The sequence below is a fragment of the Nycticebus coucang genome, chromosome 1, assembly GCF_027406575.1.
Source record: "Nycticebus coucang isolate mNycCou1 chromosome 1, mNycCou1.pri, whole genome shotgun sequence".
NCBI classification, from domain to species: domain Eukaryota; kingdom Metazoa; phylum Chordata; class Mammalia; order Primates; family Lorisidae; genus Nycticebus; species Nycticebus coucang.
In genome coordinates, this window is record NC_069780.1 from 16,227,254 (window position 1) to 16,247,391 (window position 20,138).

At 36.5% G+C, this 20,138-nt stretch overlaps 1 protein-coding gene across 4 annotated transcripts in view; it reads left to right on the plus strand.

The window, feature by feature from the left end:
• The window catches only part of PTPN13 (protein tyrosine phosphatase non-receptor type 13), a 212,669-nt gene that overhangs the window by 91,899 nt on the left and 100,632 nt on the right, over positions 1–20,138 (plus strand). For all 4 annotated transcript variants that reach the window (XM_053600624.1, XM_053600841.1, XM_053600700.1 and 1 more), the window contains exons 9-12: positions 6,784–6,877; positions 15,357–15,576; positions 18,921–18,995; positions 19,116–19,290. In XM_053600624.1, coding sequence (XP_053456599.1) covers positions 6,784–6,877; positions 15,357–15,576; positions 18,921–18,995; positions 19,116–19,290 — 564 coding nt within the window. The remainder of the gene's footprint in view (positions 1–6,783; positions 6,878–15,356; positions 15,577–18,920; positions 18,996–19,115; positions 19,291–20,138) is intronic.

Sequence of the window (20,138 nt, forward strand, 5' to 3'; positions counted from 1 at the left end):
AGCTATCAGTTATCTATTAGTAGTATTACAGCAGCTAAATAGCACTTTCACCAAACAACAATTTGTAGTCATTTTCTTTATGGAGGTAATAATTTATTGTCTTTAAAAATAACATAACTGAAGGGACAGAGCAAGATGGTGGACCAGAAGGATCATTTAGCTGAGCTCTCTTAGAACGACTAGGGAAAAAGAGAACCCAGCCATACCTGGCAGGGACCTTACCCAGAGTCATAGCTCAGGTAGCACAGTGAGGATGTGGTGAGCTGGATACAGCGTATAATCCAGAGTGATGGAAATCTGATGAATTAGGCAAGTTATTGGGATCAGATAGCCCCTACAGAGGTATGAGATGAGAGGAAGCCTTTCCAGAGTTTCAGTTGTTGGGGGAAGCTGCACATTGAGCGGAAAACTTGGAAGAGTGGGCAGACTTGAACAGCATACAGTAACTAGATTTGAATGTTGATTGGAGTGGACTTGCCATAGGTTTGGTGGCTGGTGAGGCAGCCATACTGAGAAGGTCTCAGTGGCCAGGGGCTGCCATTGTGGAAAGGTCTTGAGAAGGTCTTGGCAGGGGCCTAAAGCACAGCCATCTAATTCCACCTGCCAGGATCAATTACTTCAATCTTTTGACAGGCTGAAGGACTCCTGCACCTCGGTATCTGGGTTCAGGAGGCACTGTGAGACCTGCCCCTGAAGGATTCTTGTAAGCTTTAAGATCCCAACCCTGCAGCATCTGAATGCAAAGGAAACAATCAGGCGATCACTTTAAGTGACTAAGTTTGGAATAAGGATCATAGAGGTTGTTGGCTATGCTCTCTGTCTCAAAAAAACCCATATTGCAACATATTGTTATCAAGAGGAAGGACTTCTGTTTATTTGGCCATGAGAAAGAGTTTGGCTTTGTTCAAGGTGAGGCCACTTCAACCCCTAATCTCTGAGACAAGGTAATTTGAAGCAAAGGAATCAGTGAGAAGGAAAAAGGAGGACAAAAAGCTGAATTAGAAAAAAGAATACATGAAAAGGAACCAACAGAAAAATTTGGGCAACATAAAAAACCAAAAACAGGAATGCCCCCAAAGAACCATGAAGCAGCAGAAGACTCCACCTATAAAGAATTAATGGACTTGACAGAAAGGGAATTTAAAATATGGATGATAAAGACAATAAAAGGAATGGACAAGAAAATGGAAAGACAGAAACAAAAGTCTGACAAGAGATATGTAGAATATAGAGAGGATATGGCAGAGCTTAAGGAAATGAAGGAGACAATCAAGGAATGTAAAGATGGAGTAGAAAATATCAAAAATAGGTTAGACCATGGAGAAGAAAGAACCTCAGAGCTAGAGTATAAAGTTTTCGAGTTTACCTACATAGTTAAAGAGGGAGAAAAAAAGAAAGAGGAAACAGAACAGGCGCTTCGAGAACTGCAAGACTCCATGAAGCATTCAAACATACAGAATATAGGGATTACTAAAGGGGAAGAAGATTGTCCCAAAGGAATGGAAGCCTAACTAGAGACTATCATAAATGAAAACTTCCCCAGTTTTAGTAAAGACCCCAACACACTCCTATCAGCTGGATATCGAACCCCAGGTCATCTCAACTCAAACAGGGTCTCTCCAAGACACATTGTAATGAACCTGTCCAAGGTCAAGATGAAAGAAAAAATTCTGCAAGCAGCCAGGAATAAGCACCAACTGACCTATGGAGGCAGAGCCATTAAGATGACAACAGACTTTTCAACTGAAACCTTCCAGACCAGAAGAACATGATCATCAATCTTCAAACATCTTTAACAAAGCAATATTCAGCCCAGAATTCTGTATCCTGCTAAACTAAGCTTCAAAATTCAAGGAGAAATCAAATCAAATCTTTTGTGGATATTCAAGCACTGAGGAAATTCTCCACAAGACCAGCTTTACAAGAAATACTTAGACCTATTCTCAACACTGACCTTCACAGTGGATCACCAGCAAAGGAAACACCTGGAAGCTAAAGGTCAAAACTTAGCTTCCACAATGGCACAAAGATAAAACTACACAACAGGCTTTCACAAAACAAGATGAATAGCACTCCACCACACTCATCAATTCTCTCAGTAAATGTCAATGGACTGAATTAACCACTGAAGAGGCACAGGCTAGCTGATTGGATAAAAAAGCTAAGCCATCCATGTGCTGTCTCCAGGAGACACACCTAGTCTTGAAGGATGAATCAAGACTCAGGGTTAAGGGATGGAAAACAGTATTTCAAGCAAATGGAAACCAGAGGAAAGGAGGGGTTGCAATCTTATTTTCAGATACAAACAGATTTAAAGCAACTAAAGTTAAGAAAGACGAAGATGGACACTTTATACTGGTCAAAGGAACAATCCAACAATAAGACGTTTCAACTTTAAATATTTATGCACCCAATTTATTTTTTATTTATTTTTTTTTTTTGTAGAGACAGAGTCTCACTTTTATGGCCCTTGGTAGAGTGCCGTGGCCTCACACAGCTCACAGCAACCTCCAACTCCTGGGCTTAAGCGATTCTTTTGCCTCAGCCTCCCGAGTAGCTGGGACTACCAAGTAGCTGGCGGGCTGTGGCGCCCGCCACAACGCCCAGCTATTTGTTGGTTGCAGTTTGGCCGGGGCTGGGTTTGAACCCACCACCCTCAGTATATGGGGCCGGCGCCTTACCGACTGAGCCACAGGCGCCACCCAATGCACCCAATTTAAATGTCCCAGATTTATGAAACAGACCTGGATGGATCTGAGCAATATGATATCCCATAACACCACAATACTCTGGGACTTTAACACACACACACCCCCCAACAGAACTAGACAGATTCTCTGTACAAAACCTAAGCAAGCAAAAAAAAAACTAAGCAAAGATACAAAGGACTTAAATGTGACCCTAGAACAAATGGAATCAATAGACATTTACATCCCAAAGCTAAGGAATATACATTTTTCTCATCAGCACATGGTACGTACTGCAAAATCAACCACATCCCAGGATACAAATCAAACCTCAGCAAAATTAAAAGAATAGAAATTATACCTTGTATCTTCTCAGAACACCAGGCAATAAAGGTGGAACTCAACTCCAACAAAAACATTCATCCCCACACAAAGACATGGAAAAAACCAAACTACGCTGAATGATCGTTGGGTTCAGGAAGAGATAAAAGAGGAAATCGTTAAATTCCTCAAAGATAACAACAATGAAGACACAAGTTACTAAAACCTGTGAGATACAGCCAAAGCAGTCGTAAGAGGGAAATTTATGACATTAGGTGCCTACTTTCAAAAAACAGAAAGAGGGCACATGAACAAACTTATGAACCATCTTGTGGAACTGGAAAAAGAAGAACAATCTAATCCCAAACCCTACAGAAGACAAGAAATAACCAAAATTAAATCAGAAATGAATGAAATTGAAAACAAAAGTATCATTCAAAAAAATTAATGAAACAAAAAGTTAATAAATAAAAAGGTGATAAAAAATAAAATTGATTAATGTCTGGCTACATTAACTAGAAGCAGAAAAGTAAAATCTCTGATAACCTCAATCAGAAATAATAAAGGGGAAATAACAACAGATGCCACAGAGATACAAGAGATCATCTCTGAGTATTGCAAGAAACTCTATACCCAGAAATTTGACATTGTGAAGGAATTAGATCAATACCTGGAGTCACACTCTCTCCCCAGACTTAATCAATAAGGAATAGATCTCTTGAACAGACTGATTTCAAGAACTGAGATCAAAGAAATAATAAAAAAATTCCCAACATAAAAAACAAACACCTAGATCCATCAGAATTCTATCAAACCTTCAAAGAAGAGTTTATACCCATAATGCAGAAATTATTCCAAAGAATTGAGAAGGAAGAAATCATCCCCAACCCATTCTACAAAGCAAACATCACCCTAATACCAAAATCAGGAAAAAAACCAACTTAAAAAGAAGAATTTCAGGCCAATTTCACTAAGGAATATAAATGCAAAAATTCTCAATAAAATTCTAGCCAATAGACTACAGCTAAACATTAAAAAAAAATCATTCATCATGATCAAGTAGGTTTCATACCAGGGATGCAAAGCTGGTTTAACATACACAAGTCCATAAATGTAATTTACCATATCAACAGAAGCAAAAACAAAGACCATATGATCCTCTCAATAGATGCAGAAAAAGCATTCAATAAAATTCAGCATCCTTTTCTAATTGGAACACTTAAGAATTTAGGCATAGGTGGCACATTTCTTAACCTGATCGAAGCCATCTATGGCAAACCCAGAACTAACATTATACTGAGTAGAGTAAAACTGAAAGTTTTTCCACTTAGAACTGGAACTGGACAAGGTTGTCCTCTATCGCCACTACTATTCAACTTAATGCTGGAAGTTCTAGCCAATACAATCAGGTAAGAGAAGGAAATAAAGGGTATCCAAATGGGTGCAGAGGAGGTCAAACTCTTTCTCTTTGCTGATAATATGATCTTATGCTTAGAGAACCCCCAAAGACTCAACCATAAGACTCTTGGTAGTGATCAAAAAATACAGCAGTGTCTCAGGATATAAAATCAATGTCCACAAATCAGTAGCCTTTGTATATGCCAGTAACAGCCAAGAAGAGAAGCTAATCAAGGACACAATTCCTTTCATAGTAGCTTCAAAGAAAATGAAATACCTAGAAAGAAAATTGCGAAACCCTAAGAAAAGAAATAACAGAAGATGGCTCAGTGCCCATAGCACAGTGATTACAGCCCAGCCATATATACTGAGGCTGGCAGGTTCGAACCCAGTTTGGGCCAGCTAAAACAACAATGGCAACTGCAACAAAAAATAGGTGGGCGTTTTGGCAGGTGCCTGTAGTCCCAGCTACTTGGGAGGCTGAGGCAAGATAATCACTTAAGCCCAAGAGTTTGAGGTTGCTGTGAGCTGTGATGCCACAGCACTCTACTGATTGTGACATAGTGAGACTCTGTCTTTAAATAAAAAAAAAAGAAAGAAAGAAATAGCAGAAAATATTAACAAATGGAAGAACATACCATGCTTATGGCTGGAAAGAATCAATATTGTGAAAATGTCTATATTACCCAAGCAATCTATAGATTCATTGCCATCCCCATATTAAAATACCATCATCATACTTTCAAGATTTGGATAAAATAATTCTTCCTTTTTTATGGAACCAGAAGAAACTCTGTATAGCCAAGGCAATTCTTAGTAATAAAAACAAAGCAAGGGATATCACCCTACCACACTTTCAGCTATACTACAACGCCATAGTGATCTAAACTGCAAGATATTGGCACAAAAATAGAGACATTGACATTTGGAACTGAATTGGAAACCATGAGATGAAACTAGTATCTTACAACCACCTGATGTTTGACAAACCAAACAAGAACATGCACTGGGGAAAAGAATCTCTGTTCAATAAATGGTGTTAGGAGAACTGGATATCCACATGTAAAAGACCAAAATTGGATCTGCACCTTTCACCACTTCCAAATATTGATTCAAGATGGATAAAAGATTTTAATCTAAGACAGAAATAAAAATCCTTGAAGAAAGCGTGGGGAAAATGCTTAAAGATAGTGACCTGGGGAAAGATTTTATGAAGATTGCCTTGGTAATTGCAACAACAACAAATTAGCAAATAACCAAAAAGTCTGTACAGCTAAGGAAACAACAACCAAAGCAAACTGACAACCTTCAGAATGGGAAAGATTTGCATATTATGAATTGGACAAAAACTAGGAACTACAGAGAACTCAAATTAATCAACAAAAAAAGACTCAACAATCCCTTATGTTACTAGGCAAGAGAGAAGAATAGAACCTTCTCTAAAGAAGACAGACAAATGGCTAACAGACATAGGACAAAATGCTCATCATCCCTAATCATCAGAAAAATGCAAATCAAAATTATCCTGAGATATCACCTAACCCCAGTGAGAATGGCCCATATCACAAAGTCTCCAAGTTGCAGATGCTGGCTTGGATGTGGACAGAAGGGAACACTTTTACACTGCTGATGGGACTGCAAACTAATGCAACCTTTTTGGAAGGAAATATGAAGAATCCTCAAAGAACTCAAATTAGACTTCCCATTTGATCCTACAATCCCATTACTGGGCATAGACCCAGAAGAAAAAAAATCATTTTATCATAAGGATATTTGCACTAGATTGTTTATCGCAGCTCAATTTACAATCACCAAAATATGGAAATAGCCTAAACGCCCACCAACCCAGAAATGGATTAACAAACTGTGGTATATGTATACCTTGGAATACTATTCAGCCACTAAAAAAAATGAAGACCTAACATCTTTTGTATTAACCTGGATGGAGGTGGAACACATTCTTCATAGTAAAGCATCGCAAGAATGGAGAAGCAAGAATCCAAAGTATTCAATTCTTATATGAAGGCAGTAGAGGAGCTAATACAGGGAGGGAAGGGAAATGAGAAGTGAGAAGAGGGAGAAGGGTGGGGGGTAACGGGGTATGGCACATCTCTTGGGGACAGGACACAATTATAAGAGGGACTGTATCAAATCTAATCAGTGTAACCTAATTTTTTGTGCCCTCAATGAATCTCAAACAATAGTAAATAGATAAATAACAAAATGAAAGAAGAGAAAAATTATAACTTACCATGTTATTAATTTTATTCTATGAATTTGATTTGTACAATTATATGTCTGGTAAATGCTTGAGTTTAAATGAGATTATTCATATTTTTATAACCTATGCCATTATTTCTTTTTCATTCATAATTAGTTAGAAGAAGCGAAGCCTCAAAGAGGTTTGAATCCAGCAGTGGTCTCCCAGGGGTAGATGAAACCCATGGTCAAGGCCAGTCACAGAGACCTAGGTATGCCACATGAAAAAAACAGTAATAATGTATTCCCAGTGACAGGTGTTTGTTTGTTTGTTAGAGTCAAGTAGTTTTGTTTTTTTTTTTCATTCTCCTCTTTTTTTATTCCGTTCTTTTATTTTTTTTTCATTTTCTTTTTCTCTTCCTTTCCCCTAACTCCCCTTTTCTTTAAGTTCTCAGATTCATCCAATTACATGAAAGACAAGGTACTGGAATGTTTTAAAATAAGAATTGGCTCTGGTTGTTTATAGTTTGTGCTTGATTTTTAAGTTGTGGTAAAATAGTAGGAAAGTTATGGTATGGCATTAAAAAATCAGTGAGAAGATAGTAAACTTTGATTTCTAAGAGAATACTACCTCTTTTGAAAGGTTGAAACAGGCTCAACCAGGAGGCTTTCAGTAAGTATTTATTTGTTGAATGAACAATGAGTAGATTACTACTAAGTAACCTATTATGTAAAAAGTTAATTATTCACTATATCTTTTCTGGCTTAAAAGAGGTTATTTGTTATTTTTTTTAAAGCCCAACTTAACTTGTTTAGAGTTCATTTTCATAGTGAAACACTTAGCAAATTTCTTATAAGGTGTTAGTATTATTCTTGTGCTAGACTTAGAGTGGTAGTATTATAGTTGTATATTGATGTACTTTGTTTAAACTGAAAGGTATAAGTCAGTAGTGATAAGTACCCTTATTGTGTATGCACAGGTCTCTCACCCGAACAAGAGATGTTATTGTTAATGCTAAGCATTATTTCAAATTTTTAATATGATACAGTATGAGCCAGAGGTTACTTCGGAATTTACTCCCAAAGTATGGGTGTCCTTTGAAGTTCTATATTTCAGTGTGTTTAATTCAAGTGCCACTAAATAAAAACAAATCATTTAGAAATTAACAAGAACTTGCCCCTTAGCTAACTAATTCTGCCAGACACCATTTCATACCTGTAAACTATTAATAGATCAGGTAAGCCTAGCTATGTGATTAAAACAGACAATTTATCCATGGTTTAGAGTCCACGTAATTAAATACTTTACACTAAAATTATTTAATTAGTGGTTAAAGTTTTATTAAATTTATTTCTTTTATTTTGGTTTTCTTTTACCTTTTAAAATAGTTGATAGTGTTTTATTTTCTTTGATGAAAGCTCCCATGAGTATTTACTTACCTAAAACAATGTTACATTTGCATGACAGCATTTTATATTACCATTTCCTTGTGATGACCCCATATTGATATTTTGATAATTTTGAACAAAGAGGCAAGAGACCAAGACAGATTTATGCTTGATATTACACTTTTTTTTTTTTTTTTGAGACAAGGTCTCACTCTGTTGCCTAATCTATAGTACAGTGGGATCATCATAGCTCACTGCAATTTTAAACTCTTGTGCTCAAGCAATTCTCCTGCCTCAGCCTCTGGAGTAGCTAGGACCACAGGCACATGCCATTACACATAGCAATTTTTTTCTTTTTTAATTTCTTATGGAGACAAGATCTTACTATGTTGCTCAGGTTGGTCTCACACTCCTGGCCTCAAGCAATCCTCCCACCTTGGCCTCAAGTAGTCCTTCTACCTTGGCCTCCCAAAGTGCTAGAACTAGGGGCGTGACCCACCATGTCTGGCCTCCCTAGAGTGCTTATTGAAGAAATTAAAAAACATTTAGTGTTGAACAGCAATAAGAAACCAATATTCAGTTGCACTAATCTCAGTGTTGAATTGAGGGAGAATGTTTTTTTAGAAGTCACTCTTTTCAATGAATCTAATTTGGAGGAAATTTATGAGTAGTTAATATTATACACTTCATACCTGATTGAAAGCTCCTGTTTTCAATAGAAGCAATAGAAATAGAGATAACAACTGAAAAAAATTATTAGGATTATGTGTTAACAATTGATTTACAGGCAGTTCAGTTTTAAGTTTGCTACGTAAAGACATATTCACTCCCAAAAAATTAAGTCATTTTGTGAGCCTTATTTTAATTTTCATAATAAGGAACCCCAAAAGTGTCAAGATTATGAAAAAATCTTAATTTTCACTGTTTCCAGATTTTATTTAAGGAAATATTAATATTAAGACCACCTTAGGTTGTCAAATCTGTGTTTTAGGGATAAACTATCTTTTGTTTCATACTTTATAGGAGGAAAAACCCTATATGGTGTTCATGGTGTCTGAGTTATATATAAGTATAGATAAAAGACAAATATTTCAAGAAGCAGATTGTTAGGTGCATGTATGTGTTGTCTAATGTAAGTTGTTAAACTATACTTCTTTTAACTACTTTAATCTTTTTTCTGCCCACAGAAATGAACATTAACTAAAATATTGTCTAAATTCCTTACTTAGCTGTAGAATTTTCTGAATGTGTACAAAGATTTCTGATAATATCTTTAACATGCTGGTACATAATCAGGAGGTCCTGTTTTGTTCTTTAGGTCACATATTTGTAAGATCTATAAATACTTCAGTATTTGTATATGTCTCATGCTTCTTTATAAAAATTTCCATTCCCTTTAGCTAGGCAAAATGGCAAAACAGACCCAGAAACTGCTATTGATTTGTATCATAGGGGTGGGGGAACCTTAACAGGAAATTATGAGTCAGATGCAACAGAATGAGTAATTTTTGTATTCTGGGCTATCAAAAGTGTCTTTCAGTGACCAAAAAGGATATTCAAAGCCGTTTTCAAAGAGAATCTCTAAGTCTTTTTATGTGTTCGCTTTTGAAATACGATTTATACATAGCACATTCCCACTGCTTCTTTGCCTCTCTGCTTATTGAAGAAGACTATTTTTTCCTGACTCCAGAGTCAGAGTTGGTTTTGTTTCTTGTGTTTTGTCTCTCGAACTTATAGTAACATCTACCAGATACTGTATTGGGAACAGTAAAATAATTTGAGCCAGAAGGCTAATATACTTGGTATAAATAATAGTTTTAAATTTAATTGTGTGGATTCAAGCTCTTATTATCCTTAAATCTCACCCCTCTTATGTGACACATGAACCATAAAATTATATTCCATTATTTACTGCACAAGTAATTATTGAGTTACTGAGCACCTACCATGTGTTAGGGTAATTTGGAGACTAGAGATAGAGTTGTGAATAACACAATCCCTTAGCAAATTTTCTAGAGATGAAATAGCCAACAAACAATAAAAAAGTAAGTAAGGCATATAGTGATGGTGCTTTGAAGAAAAATGAAGCTGTCTAAGGGGATATGGAGTATAGGGATGTGATGTCCAGATTCTGTTTTATATAGGTAATATGATCAGAGATGGCATCTCTTAAGGGATGACTTTGAACAGAAAGCTGATTGGAATAAGGAAGTAATCCATGCAGATACCACACATCGGCAGGAAGGGTATACTGGCAAAAAGAATAAAAAGGTCGGGCACAGTGGCTCACACCTGTAATCCCAGCACTGTGGGAGGGAGGCTAAGGTAGGTGGATTGCCTAAATTTACAAGTTCGAGACCAACCTGAGCTAGAATTAGATCCTGTCTCTAAAAATACCTTGGCGTTGTGGCAGGCATCTATAGTCCCAGCTACTCGGGAAGCTGAAACAAGAGAATCACTTGAGCTCAAGAGTCTGAGGTTGCTGTGAGCTATGACACCATGGCTCTCTACTTGGGGTGACAAAGTGAGACTCTGCCTCAAAAAATAAATAAATAAAAGGCTTGGCACTATAGCTCAGTGATTAGGGTGCCAGCCACATGTACTGGGGCTGGCGAGTTCAAACATGGACCCGGCCTGCTAAATAACAATGACAACTACAACAAAAAAATAGCCAGACATTGTGACGGGTGCCTGTAGTCCCATCTACTTGGGAGGTTGAGGCAAGAGAATTTCTTGAGCCCAAGAGTTTGAGGTTGCTGTGAGCCGTGATGTCACAGCACTCTACTGAGGACAGCATAGTGAGACTCTGTCTCAAAAAAAGAAAAAGGAACAAGTGGAAAGGCCCTAAGGTATAGGAGATGTGTTGTGTGTTAGAGGAATAGCAAGAAAGGTGGTGTGGCTACAAGAGAATGAGTGAAGGACAGAGTGGTTGGTAACCAAGTAGCTAAGACTCAAATCATGTCAGGCCACAGAAACTAAGGTGAACACTTGAGATATTAGTCTAAGTGTAATGGGAAACCATTGGATTATTAAAAGTTTAGAGAGCCTTGGTCCAATTTGTATTATGATGGGATTATTGTGATTTGTTCTGCAAAGAACAGTTTGTAGGAGTAAAAGACCAGTGAGGAGATAGTTACATAAATCCCTTTGAGAGCCAAGCATAGACTTTAGTGATGAAAAAGAGTCATATATGGAGATATTGAAGGTTATGCCTTTGGAATTTACTGCTCAATTGACTGTAGGATTTGCGTGAAAGAAGAATCAAGAATGACTCCAAGTTGTGACCTAAACAGCCACTAAATGATGGAGAGAAGATTAGATTGGGGTGGGGTGGGGAAGAAGTATCAAGAATTAGGTTTTAGAAATGTTAGGCTAATGATGCATATTAACATCCAAGTAGAACCCTCCTTGGGCAGCACCTGTGGCTCAGTGGATAGGGCACCAGCCCCATATACCAAGGGTGGCGGGTTTGGACCCAGCCCCGGCCAATCTACAGCAAAAAAATAGCCGGGTGTTGTGGCAGGAGCCTGTAGCCGCAACTACTTGGAAGGCTGAGGCAAGAGAATCGCCTAAGCTTAGGAGTTGGAGGTTGCTATGAGCTGTGTGATGCCACAGCAGTCTACCGAGGGTGATAAAGTGAGACTCTGTCTCTACAAAAAAAAAAAAAATCCAAGTAGAACCCTTCCCTAGGCAGGTGAAAAAAATTAGATTCCAGGGAGAGATTGGAGTTGCCAATATACATATTAAAGTTGAGGAAATATATAAGTAATTAAGACCATGTGACCAGATAATATAAAATAAAGAGTGTGAACAGAGATTAGAAAAATCTGGAGGTCTGAGCATTGCCTAACAATAGAGATTAGAAATGAAGGAGAATCCAGCAAAAGGAACTAAAAAGGAAGAATCAGTGAAGTAGAAGGAAAATCAGGGAAGCATGGTTTCCCAGAAGTCAAATATTTCAAGAAGGGGAAGGATTGAGCAAAATGTCATATGATGCTTAGAGGTCAAGTAAAATGAAATTTGAAAGTTACGCTTTGGTGCAAATAACATGGAGGTGAGTCATCTTTGTGACCCATTTTGGTGGGATAGTGGAGTTAGAATTTGATGGGTCTAAGTCCAGGAGAGTGTGGGAGATGAAGTGAAGATAAAGTTTAAATGACAATTTTGAAGAGATTTACTCTAAAGGATGGCACAAAAATGGGGTGGGATGTAAATTGGGATGTGGAACTCAATGGAGGATTTTTTTTATTCTAAGTAGGAAAGTACAGCATATGCTAACGAGAATAACCTATTGTATGAGATTATTGATAATTGCAAGAGCAAAGTCTTTGAGTGGGAAGAAGAGTGGAATCCCATGTACAGTAGAGGTTTTGGTCCTATATGAAAGTGTAGGAGATTTATCCATATGGATATCTGTTTGAGAAGTTTTGTGACGGAAGGATGAGGAAATTATTTCACCAACAAAAGTGAGGAAAATCATCAATTGAGAGAGGAAGAACAGAGTATTGAAGCTTTGAGAGAAGGAAGAAGATGTAAAGTAGTTCTCCAAGACAAAGTGTCCCCAGTGTTGAGGGCCTACTGAGATCATCAGCATGGTTCTGCAGTTTCTTGGGAGGTAGCAATCTCAAAGTCTTGGGCTCAAATGATTTTCCTGCTTTAGGTTCCTGAGTAGCTGAGACTAAAGTGTGCACACCCATACCTAGATAATTTTTCTATTTTTGTAGAGACAGGGTCTCGTTCTTTCTGAGGTTGGTCTTGAACTCCTGGCTTTAAGCAGTCATCCTGCCTCAGCCTCTCAGAGTGTTAAGATTATAAGCATGAGCCACTGTCCTGGCCCAAAATTCTTTTTTTTTTTTTTTTTTTAATTGTGGGGAATCATTAAGGGTACAAAGAACCAGGTTACATTGCTTGCATTTGTTAGGTAAAGTTCCTCTTATAATTGTGTCCTACCCCCAAGAGATATGTCACACACCGTAACCCCCCACCCCGCCCTCCCTCTCTCCATTCCCCCATTTCCCCATTCCCCACCCCCACCATGTCCTCATATCAGAATTAAGTACATATGGATTTTTGCTTCTCCATTCTTGTGATGCTTTACTATGAAAAATGTGTTTCAACTCCGTCTAGGTTAATACAATAGATGTAAAGTCACCATGTTTTTTTTAGTGGCTGAATAGTATTCCATGGTATACATATACCACAGCTTGTTAATCCATTCTTGGATTCGTGGGCATTTAGGTTGTTTTCATAATTTGGCAATTGTAAATTAAGCTGCATTAAATAGTCTAGTGCAAATATCCTTAAGATAAAATGAGGGAGGTCTAATTTGAGTTCTTTGCAGATTCTCCATACTTCCTTCCAAAAAGGTTGTATTAGTTTGCAGTCCTACCAACAGTGTAAAAGTGTTCCCTTCTCTCCACATCCATGCCAGCACCTGCAGCTTTGAGACTTTGTGATGTGTGGCCCAAAATTCTTGATAGAGCTGATGAATTATCTCAAAAAGGGCACTAAAGGGAGTGAGCTAAAATAAAATAAGAATATGTAGAATATGGGAAGATAGAAATAGGAAATTATGGAGGTGGAGCACTTATTGTTAGTAGGCAGCATGACCACGGAAGTAGGTCTTGGGCAGAGGCAGGAAGGAGACCAGAGTGCTAGAAGACTCCTCTGTATATATTACTACCACCACGAATGGTGACAGGATTATTGGTGCTGACTATGTCAGGCACTTAAGTCTTTAATAAGGAGAAATGACCAACAGGACAATAGTAAGTGTTATAATTTCATGTCATGTATTTGAAAAGAGTTGCGAGTTATTGGAAGAGAGTCAACAGTGGTCTGAAAGCTGAAATAAGAATTAAAATTAATCTCTTCCTGCCTCTAAGGCCAAATGGTATAGGCCTGTAAGAATAAAACAGCCCCTATCTGAAAAAAGTACAAGGGAAAAAGTCTTCAGAAAATGCTGGAATATTCAGAGAAGTGGACTATGCACTGAAAATGGGACAGTATTATAACAATACATTAAAGTACAACTGAATGTTACCATGTGCTGTGATCTATTTCTTCCCACAAAACATTTCTGACCCAGTAATATGGGGTTTTTCCTCACATCAACAACCAATTCTCCCTACTCTTTGGACACTAGCTCAGTGTCCTACAATTTAATTCAATTCTGACACTAACAACCTACAGCTAGCATCAGAATTCACAGAGTAAGGGTTCAGTCCAACAAGACTGACCCCATTTCAGATGCCAGTTATAAATTATGAATTCAGCGGTTCCTAAAACCCCTTCCTTAGATTTGATAATATGGTAAAATGCCTCACAAAATTCAGAAAGCACTTCACTTACATTTACTGATTTATTATAAAGAATAGTATGAAGGGTAAAGATGAACAGCCAGATGAGGAGGTGGTGTATATATAGGGCAAGGAAGGGTCCAGAGTGTAGGAGCTTCTGTCCTGTGAAGTTATGGTACATCGGGATTTTTTTTGTTTGTTTTGTTTTGTTGACAGAATCTCACTCTGTTGCCCTGGGTAAAGTGCTGGGGTGTCATAGCTCACAGCAACCTCAAGTTCCTGGGCTTAAGTAATCCTCTTATCTCAGCCTCCTGAGTAGCTGGGACTATAGGCACCTGTTATGATGCCTGGCTAGTTTTTCTATTGACTAGTTTCTCTATTTTTAGTAGAGATACAGTCTCACTCTTGCTCAGGCTGGTCTTGAACTCCCGAGTTCAAGCGATCCAACCTCCTTAGCCTCCCAGAGTGCTAAGATTACAGGCATGAGCCACCATTCCTGGCCAGGGTATGTCATTCTTCTGGCATGTGGATGTATTTGCTAACCCAGAAGCTCTCTGAACCTTGTCATTTGGGAGCTTTTATGGAGCTTCCACTACATGGGCACAATCAATTATTATTAACTTACTCTTCTAGAGATTTGGGGGGCAATAAGGTTGAAAATTGTAGGCTTCTAATCAAGGCTTGGTCTTTCTGGTGACCCCATCTGAAGCTATCTAGAATTCCACCAAGAGTTTCCTTATTAGGATAAAAGAGGCTCCTATCACTAAAGAAATTCCAAGAGTTTTAGGAGCACTATGTCAGGAACCAGGGTTAAATACCAAATATCAGAGCAAAGATTCTCTTAACATCCTTGTCACTCAGGAAATTACAGGGGTTTTAGAATTTCTTTATCAGAAACCAAAAACAAATATTAAATATATGTATTATAATGCCATACTGTGTAATGCAAAGATTCTTCTTAGATGAAAAGATAAAATTTGTTTAAACTCTTGCTACCTTACTTAACATGTAATTTTCTTGATTAGCCTTAAAACAGTTTTTCTTCCCAACCCTTATTCTTCAGACAATATGAAACACCCCTTGAAGGCACCTTGATTAATCAAGAGGTCATGCTAAAACGTCAAGAAGAAGAGATGATGCAGCTGCAAGCCAGAATGGCCCTGAGACAGTCTCGGTCGAGCCTTTATCCAGGAGACACGATCAAAGCTTCCGTGCTTGACATCACCAGGGATCCCTTAAGAGAAATTGCCCTAGAAACAGCCATGACCCAAAGAAAACTGAGAGTAAGCTGATTCTCAAGCTACTACATCTAAACTTGCTCTCACAGGGAACTGTTGGGCAAAGTACTTTTAAAAAAAAGTTCCTATTGGTATCTTAAGGTTGCCTGTAGATGAAATTGAAATCTCTATTAGTTTCCATTGGGATTAATTATCTTGTTGGTTGATGTTAAAATAAGTATTCAGCTGTTTTTATTATTTTGTTTTAGAAATAACTTAGATGGATTTAGAGTTGCAGGGGTGTCTAACCTTTTTTCTTTTCTGCTGTACATGGAAAGAATAAGAATTGTCTTCAGCCAGTTGGTAAATATACAAACACTAACAAAAGCTGATTAACAATAAAAAGATCCATGCATACTTTGTGATATCTGACACCACAGATAAGCAAAAAAAAAAAAAATTCTCACTAAGTCAACAGGTTGAACACCCCTGCTTATGTATCTGAACTGTATACTTTAAAAGTATATTCATGACCATTAAAATCAACTGGCTCTATTCAGCATTGTAGGGAATTATTTTTTAATATTAAGAAATTTATTATCTCACACACTGAGAAGATCAGAGATAAAAAGTTCAAGGTTGATTCGGGAGCTCAAGAATCATTATCAAGTACATTCCATCTTGCTGCTCTACTCTCCTCAAAATGTTAGCAATAGTTTGTTATAGTTAAAAAAGAAATAACATTAGCTCCAAGCATAATATCCTCGTGTTACCATGTCCAAAGATAGGAAGGAACATGTCTATATCTCATATCTTGTGGGAGGATTTTTTATGTTTATTCCTCTAGTTGGGGTCTTTTTCTTTCAACATAGGATCTTAAATATAAATAAATATATATATTTTATATATATATATATGCTCCAAATGAATAGTCTTCTTTTCTCACATAAAACATATTGAATATTTTTTAATTTCTGTAATATTAGCACTATAAAGTTCTTTGACTTTGTACTATAATCTCTTTCATCAGTTTCTAATAATTGGGCATTTAAAATATTGCTAATTTGTTGTTGGTGTTGTTGAAAGCAACACTCTGATGAGCATCCCTATACCCAAATCTTTGCAGATAAATTCCTCTAAGTAGAATAGCCAAGTCAAAGGCAGACGCTTTTTAAGACATTTGATATATATTGTCAAATTGTCCTTCCAGAAGTTTATGCCAATTTACTATTCCTATAATATCATGGCTGTTTTACCATGTTTATACCTACCTTAAATATTATCATTCAGTTTATCACTACCTCACATGTTAAGGTGAGGTAACATCTTATTTGTAATATGACTTTAAAAATAATTATTCAAAAGCAATATAAATATTAATGAAAGTTATAAACTCTAGAATATATTTTTTCTTCTTAGTTCTATACTGAGAAAGTATATTACCCTATTCTGTTTCAATTTTTGTTGATTGCTTTAAAGAATTATCTTGAAAGCACATTTGTATCCCCTGAAATTGATAGAATTCAAATTTCCTTCATAGTATTCTAAGCAGAAAAAAAAGGTATTGGGCAGTGAAAATTCCATTGAACTACAAATTGGAAGACTTGTATTCTTTTCCTTAAAATGCTGTTATGTAACTTAATGTAAATTTTTAAACCTCTGGGTATCATTGTGTTAATTTTTTACTTTTTTTATTTATTTATTTATTTTTTTTTTGTAGAAACAGAGTCTCACTTTATGGCCCTCAGTAGGGGGCCACACAGCTCACACCACCTCCAACTCCTGAGCTTAAGCGATTCTCTTGCCTCAGCCTCCCGAGTAGCTGGGACTAAGGCACCCGCCACAACGCCCAGCTATATTTTGGTTGCAGTTTGGCTGGGCCGGGTTTGAACCCGCCACCCTCAGTACATGGGGCCGGCACCTTACCGACTGAGCCACAGGCGCCGCCCCATTGTGTTAATTTTTAAATGTGAGATTGGGTTGTAATTTATAAGACACTGTCCAATTTTAAGGTTACTAGATTCTAATAAAATATAATTATATACATATATATTAAAAGGAAGAAATTAAAGCAGGTCTCATCAGTTCATTATTATACCAATATGTATGTCAGAATTAAGCAATAGGTCGGATGTCATACAATACAGTGTGGGCTTCCAATATAATAATTCAGTGAACAGCATAAAGGACACACACATATATACATACCTTTTTCCTAAACCACAGTTTTAGAGAACTAACCTAAAACTTTAGTTCATATGCAATTTGTAAATTATAGATTGTACCTTTACAGCATGCCACTGTCGTGTGTCATCTCACTAAAAACCTCTGTTTCCTTTTTAGATATTCAAATTCTGACTATTTCAAAGCAAATATTTCTTTACTAGAGACATGCCATATCAGTGATTAGATAATTTGGACTACTAATCATTAAAGGACCACATAGTGTTCTTTTCTGAAAAGAGCAGGTGGTTACATTTTTGAGGCTCAAAAACAATACTAGTATTTGGGGGAACATTTTCACAGTTGAATTAATATTCTTTCCCCAAACATAAGCATTTTTAGCTCTTCCAACCCCCCACCCCCCACACTTCTTTTTGATATAGACACATTTTAATTTGTTCATACCCTATTTCCCTAATTGATCTGTATTACATTTTGGGCTTCCCATATTATTTTTCCTACTCTGTTTCTATTCTTGTTTAAAATGTGTCTTTTTGGTTCATTGAATATTAACAAACCCTTAACAGTAAACTTTTACTTAACTGGAATCTGTCACATGTTCCACACTCAATTAATTGAATAGAATTCCCACACCAAGCAACTAAATGAGCTGTACAGACAAATGCAAAGAAGAAACCAGTAAAAACAAAACTTCATTAGTTCAAACACATGCATGTACACATCACCTGCCTTTAGCCTCAACATCAGTCTTGATTTCATTTTACCTTTTGCCCATTTGGACATAGATTGAATATCATTCTCTAAAGTATTCAGATTCTGTTCACTATATGCATTTGCAATATTAAAGCTAATCGTTATGAGCTTGATAATTCTATATTACATCAATAAGTAAGACTACTGTTTTTTTTTTCTGAGAGTCTGAGTCTGTCTGAAGGCCAAATAATGAAAATTCTATTAAACGGTAGAAAGTTAGGCCTTATGTTTGACATCACTGGTTAGAAAACATAGATAAGGAAAAACTTCTGTTCAAACTTAGCATAAGCTACAATCCATTCCTATGCTTGATAAATTCTTGTATGCTTCTTCATTAAAAGTTAAAAGTTTCAGCATTTATTTTAGATCATTTTGTTCTAATATGGTGGTTTTATATGTAATTTATTTTTACATTTTTTCAAGGAAATGGCTAGAATAAATATTAAAAACTTTTTTACTTATGTAATTTGCAGAATTTCTTTGGCCCTGAGTTTGTGAAAATGACGATTGAACCATTTATATCTTTGGATTTGCCACGGTCTATCCTTGTAAGTAATAAAATCAATTCATGTCACTCCTAGGAAATAATTTCACAGTTTTATTTTTAAAAATGAGTTAAAATTCTTATAATACTTATTTTAATAAATGCCATTTTGTTTCAATTGCAGACCAAGAAAGGGAAGAGTGAGGATAACCGAAGGAAAGTAAATGTAATACTTCTGAGTGGGCAGAGACTGGAATTGACCTGTGATACCAAAACTATATGTAAAGATGTATTTGATATGGTTGTGGCCCATATCGGCATAGTGGAGCATCACTTGTTTGCTTTAGCCACCCTCAAAGGTACCGAGACATTAAATTCAGAGTACAGCATGAAAACTTGCCAATAAGCAGACTTCCTATACCTGTTATTATACCATCCTTATTTTGGGAAATAGTAACTAAATGAAACTCCCTTCCTTCTCCTAACTATATACATTATTTTAGTAACTGTATTTGTTAAGTACCTTCTGTATCTGACTGTGAAGATTGTTTTTTTAGCTATGGCTATATAAAAATAAATTTTAATCATTGTATTTTAGGAACCATTTTATGTTAGTTGCGTGCATACACACACACACACACACACACAGATTTATATACTCTCCAGTTAGTACCCTAATATGAGTCTTAATATGTAACAGGACCCTATTTCTGAATTTCCTTATCAATTTCTTAGGCTGCTATCCTAAAAGCACACAGTGCCTTTTTTAAAATGATAGTTGATAACTGAAAATTAGTCATTTCATTTATCTTTTAAACATTGCATCCACTTAACTCCATGACATTCATAACCACAGTATTCTCAGAGCACAATTTCAGGAGAAACCTACTTACTAATTAGAATTGCCATAGCAATAGGAAACTCTTTGGAATTAATCTTCTTTCTTTAATAAATCATAATATTTATAAATTACTGTTCAATATTTCAGATTCCTATTTACCTCAAAATTTAACTGGAAAAGCTTAGACAACAAAGTATCATAAATGACAATTGAAGAGTCAAATGATCCTGGAACTCTACAAGATCATGATAATCTTTTTTTATCATAAAATAAATATTTCCTTCAACATAGCTTATTGAATTCATGTGCCTTACAAATGAATAATTTATTCTGTAGAGTCATCTAATAAATATTCAATTAGTACCT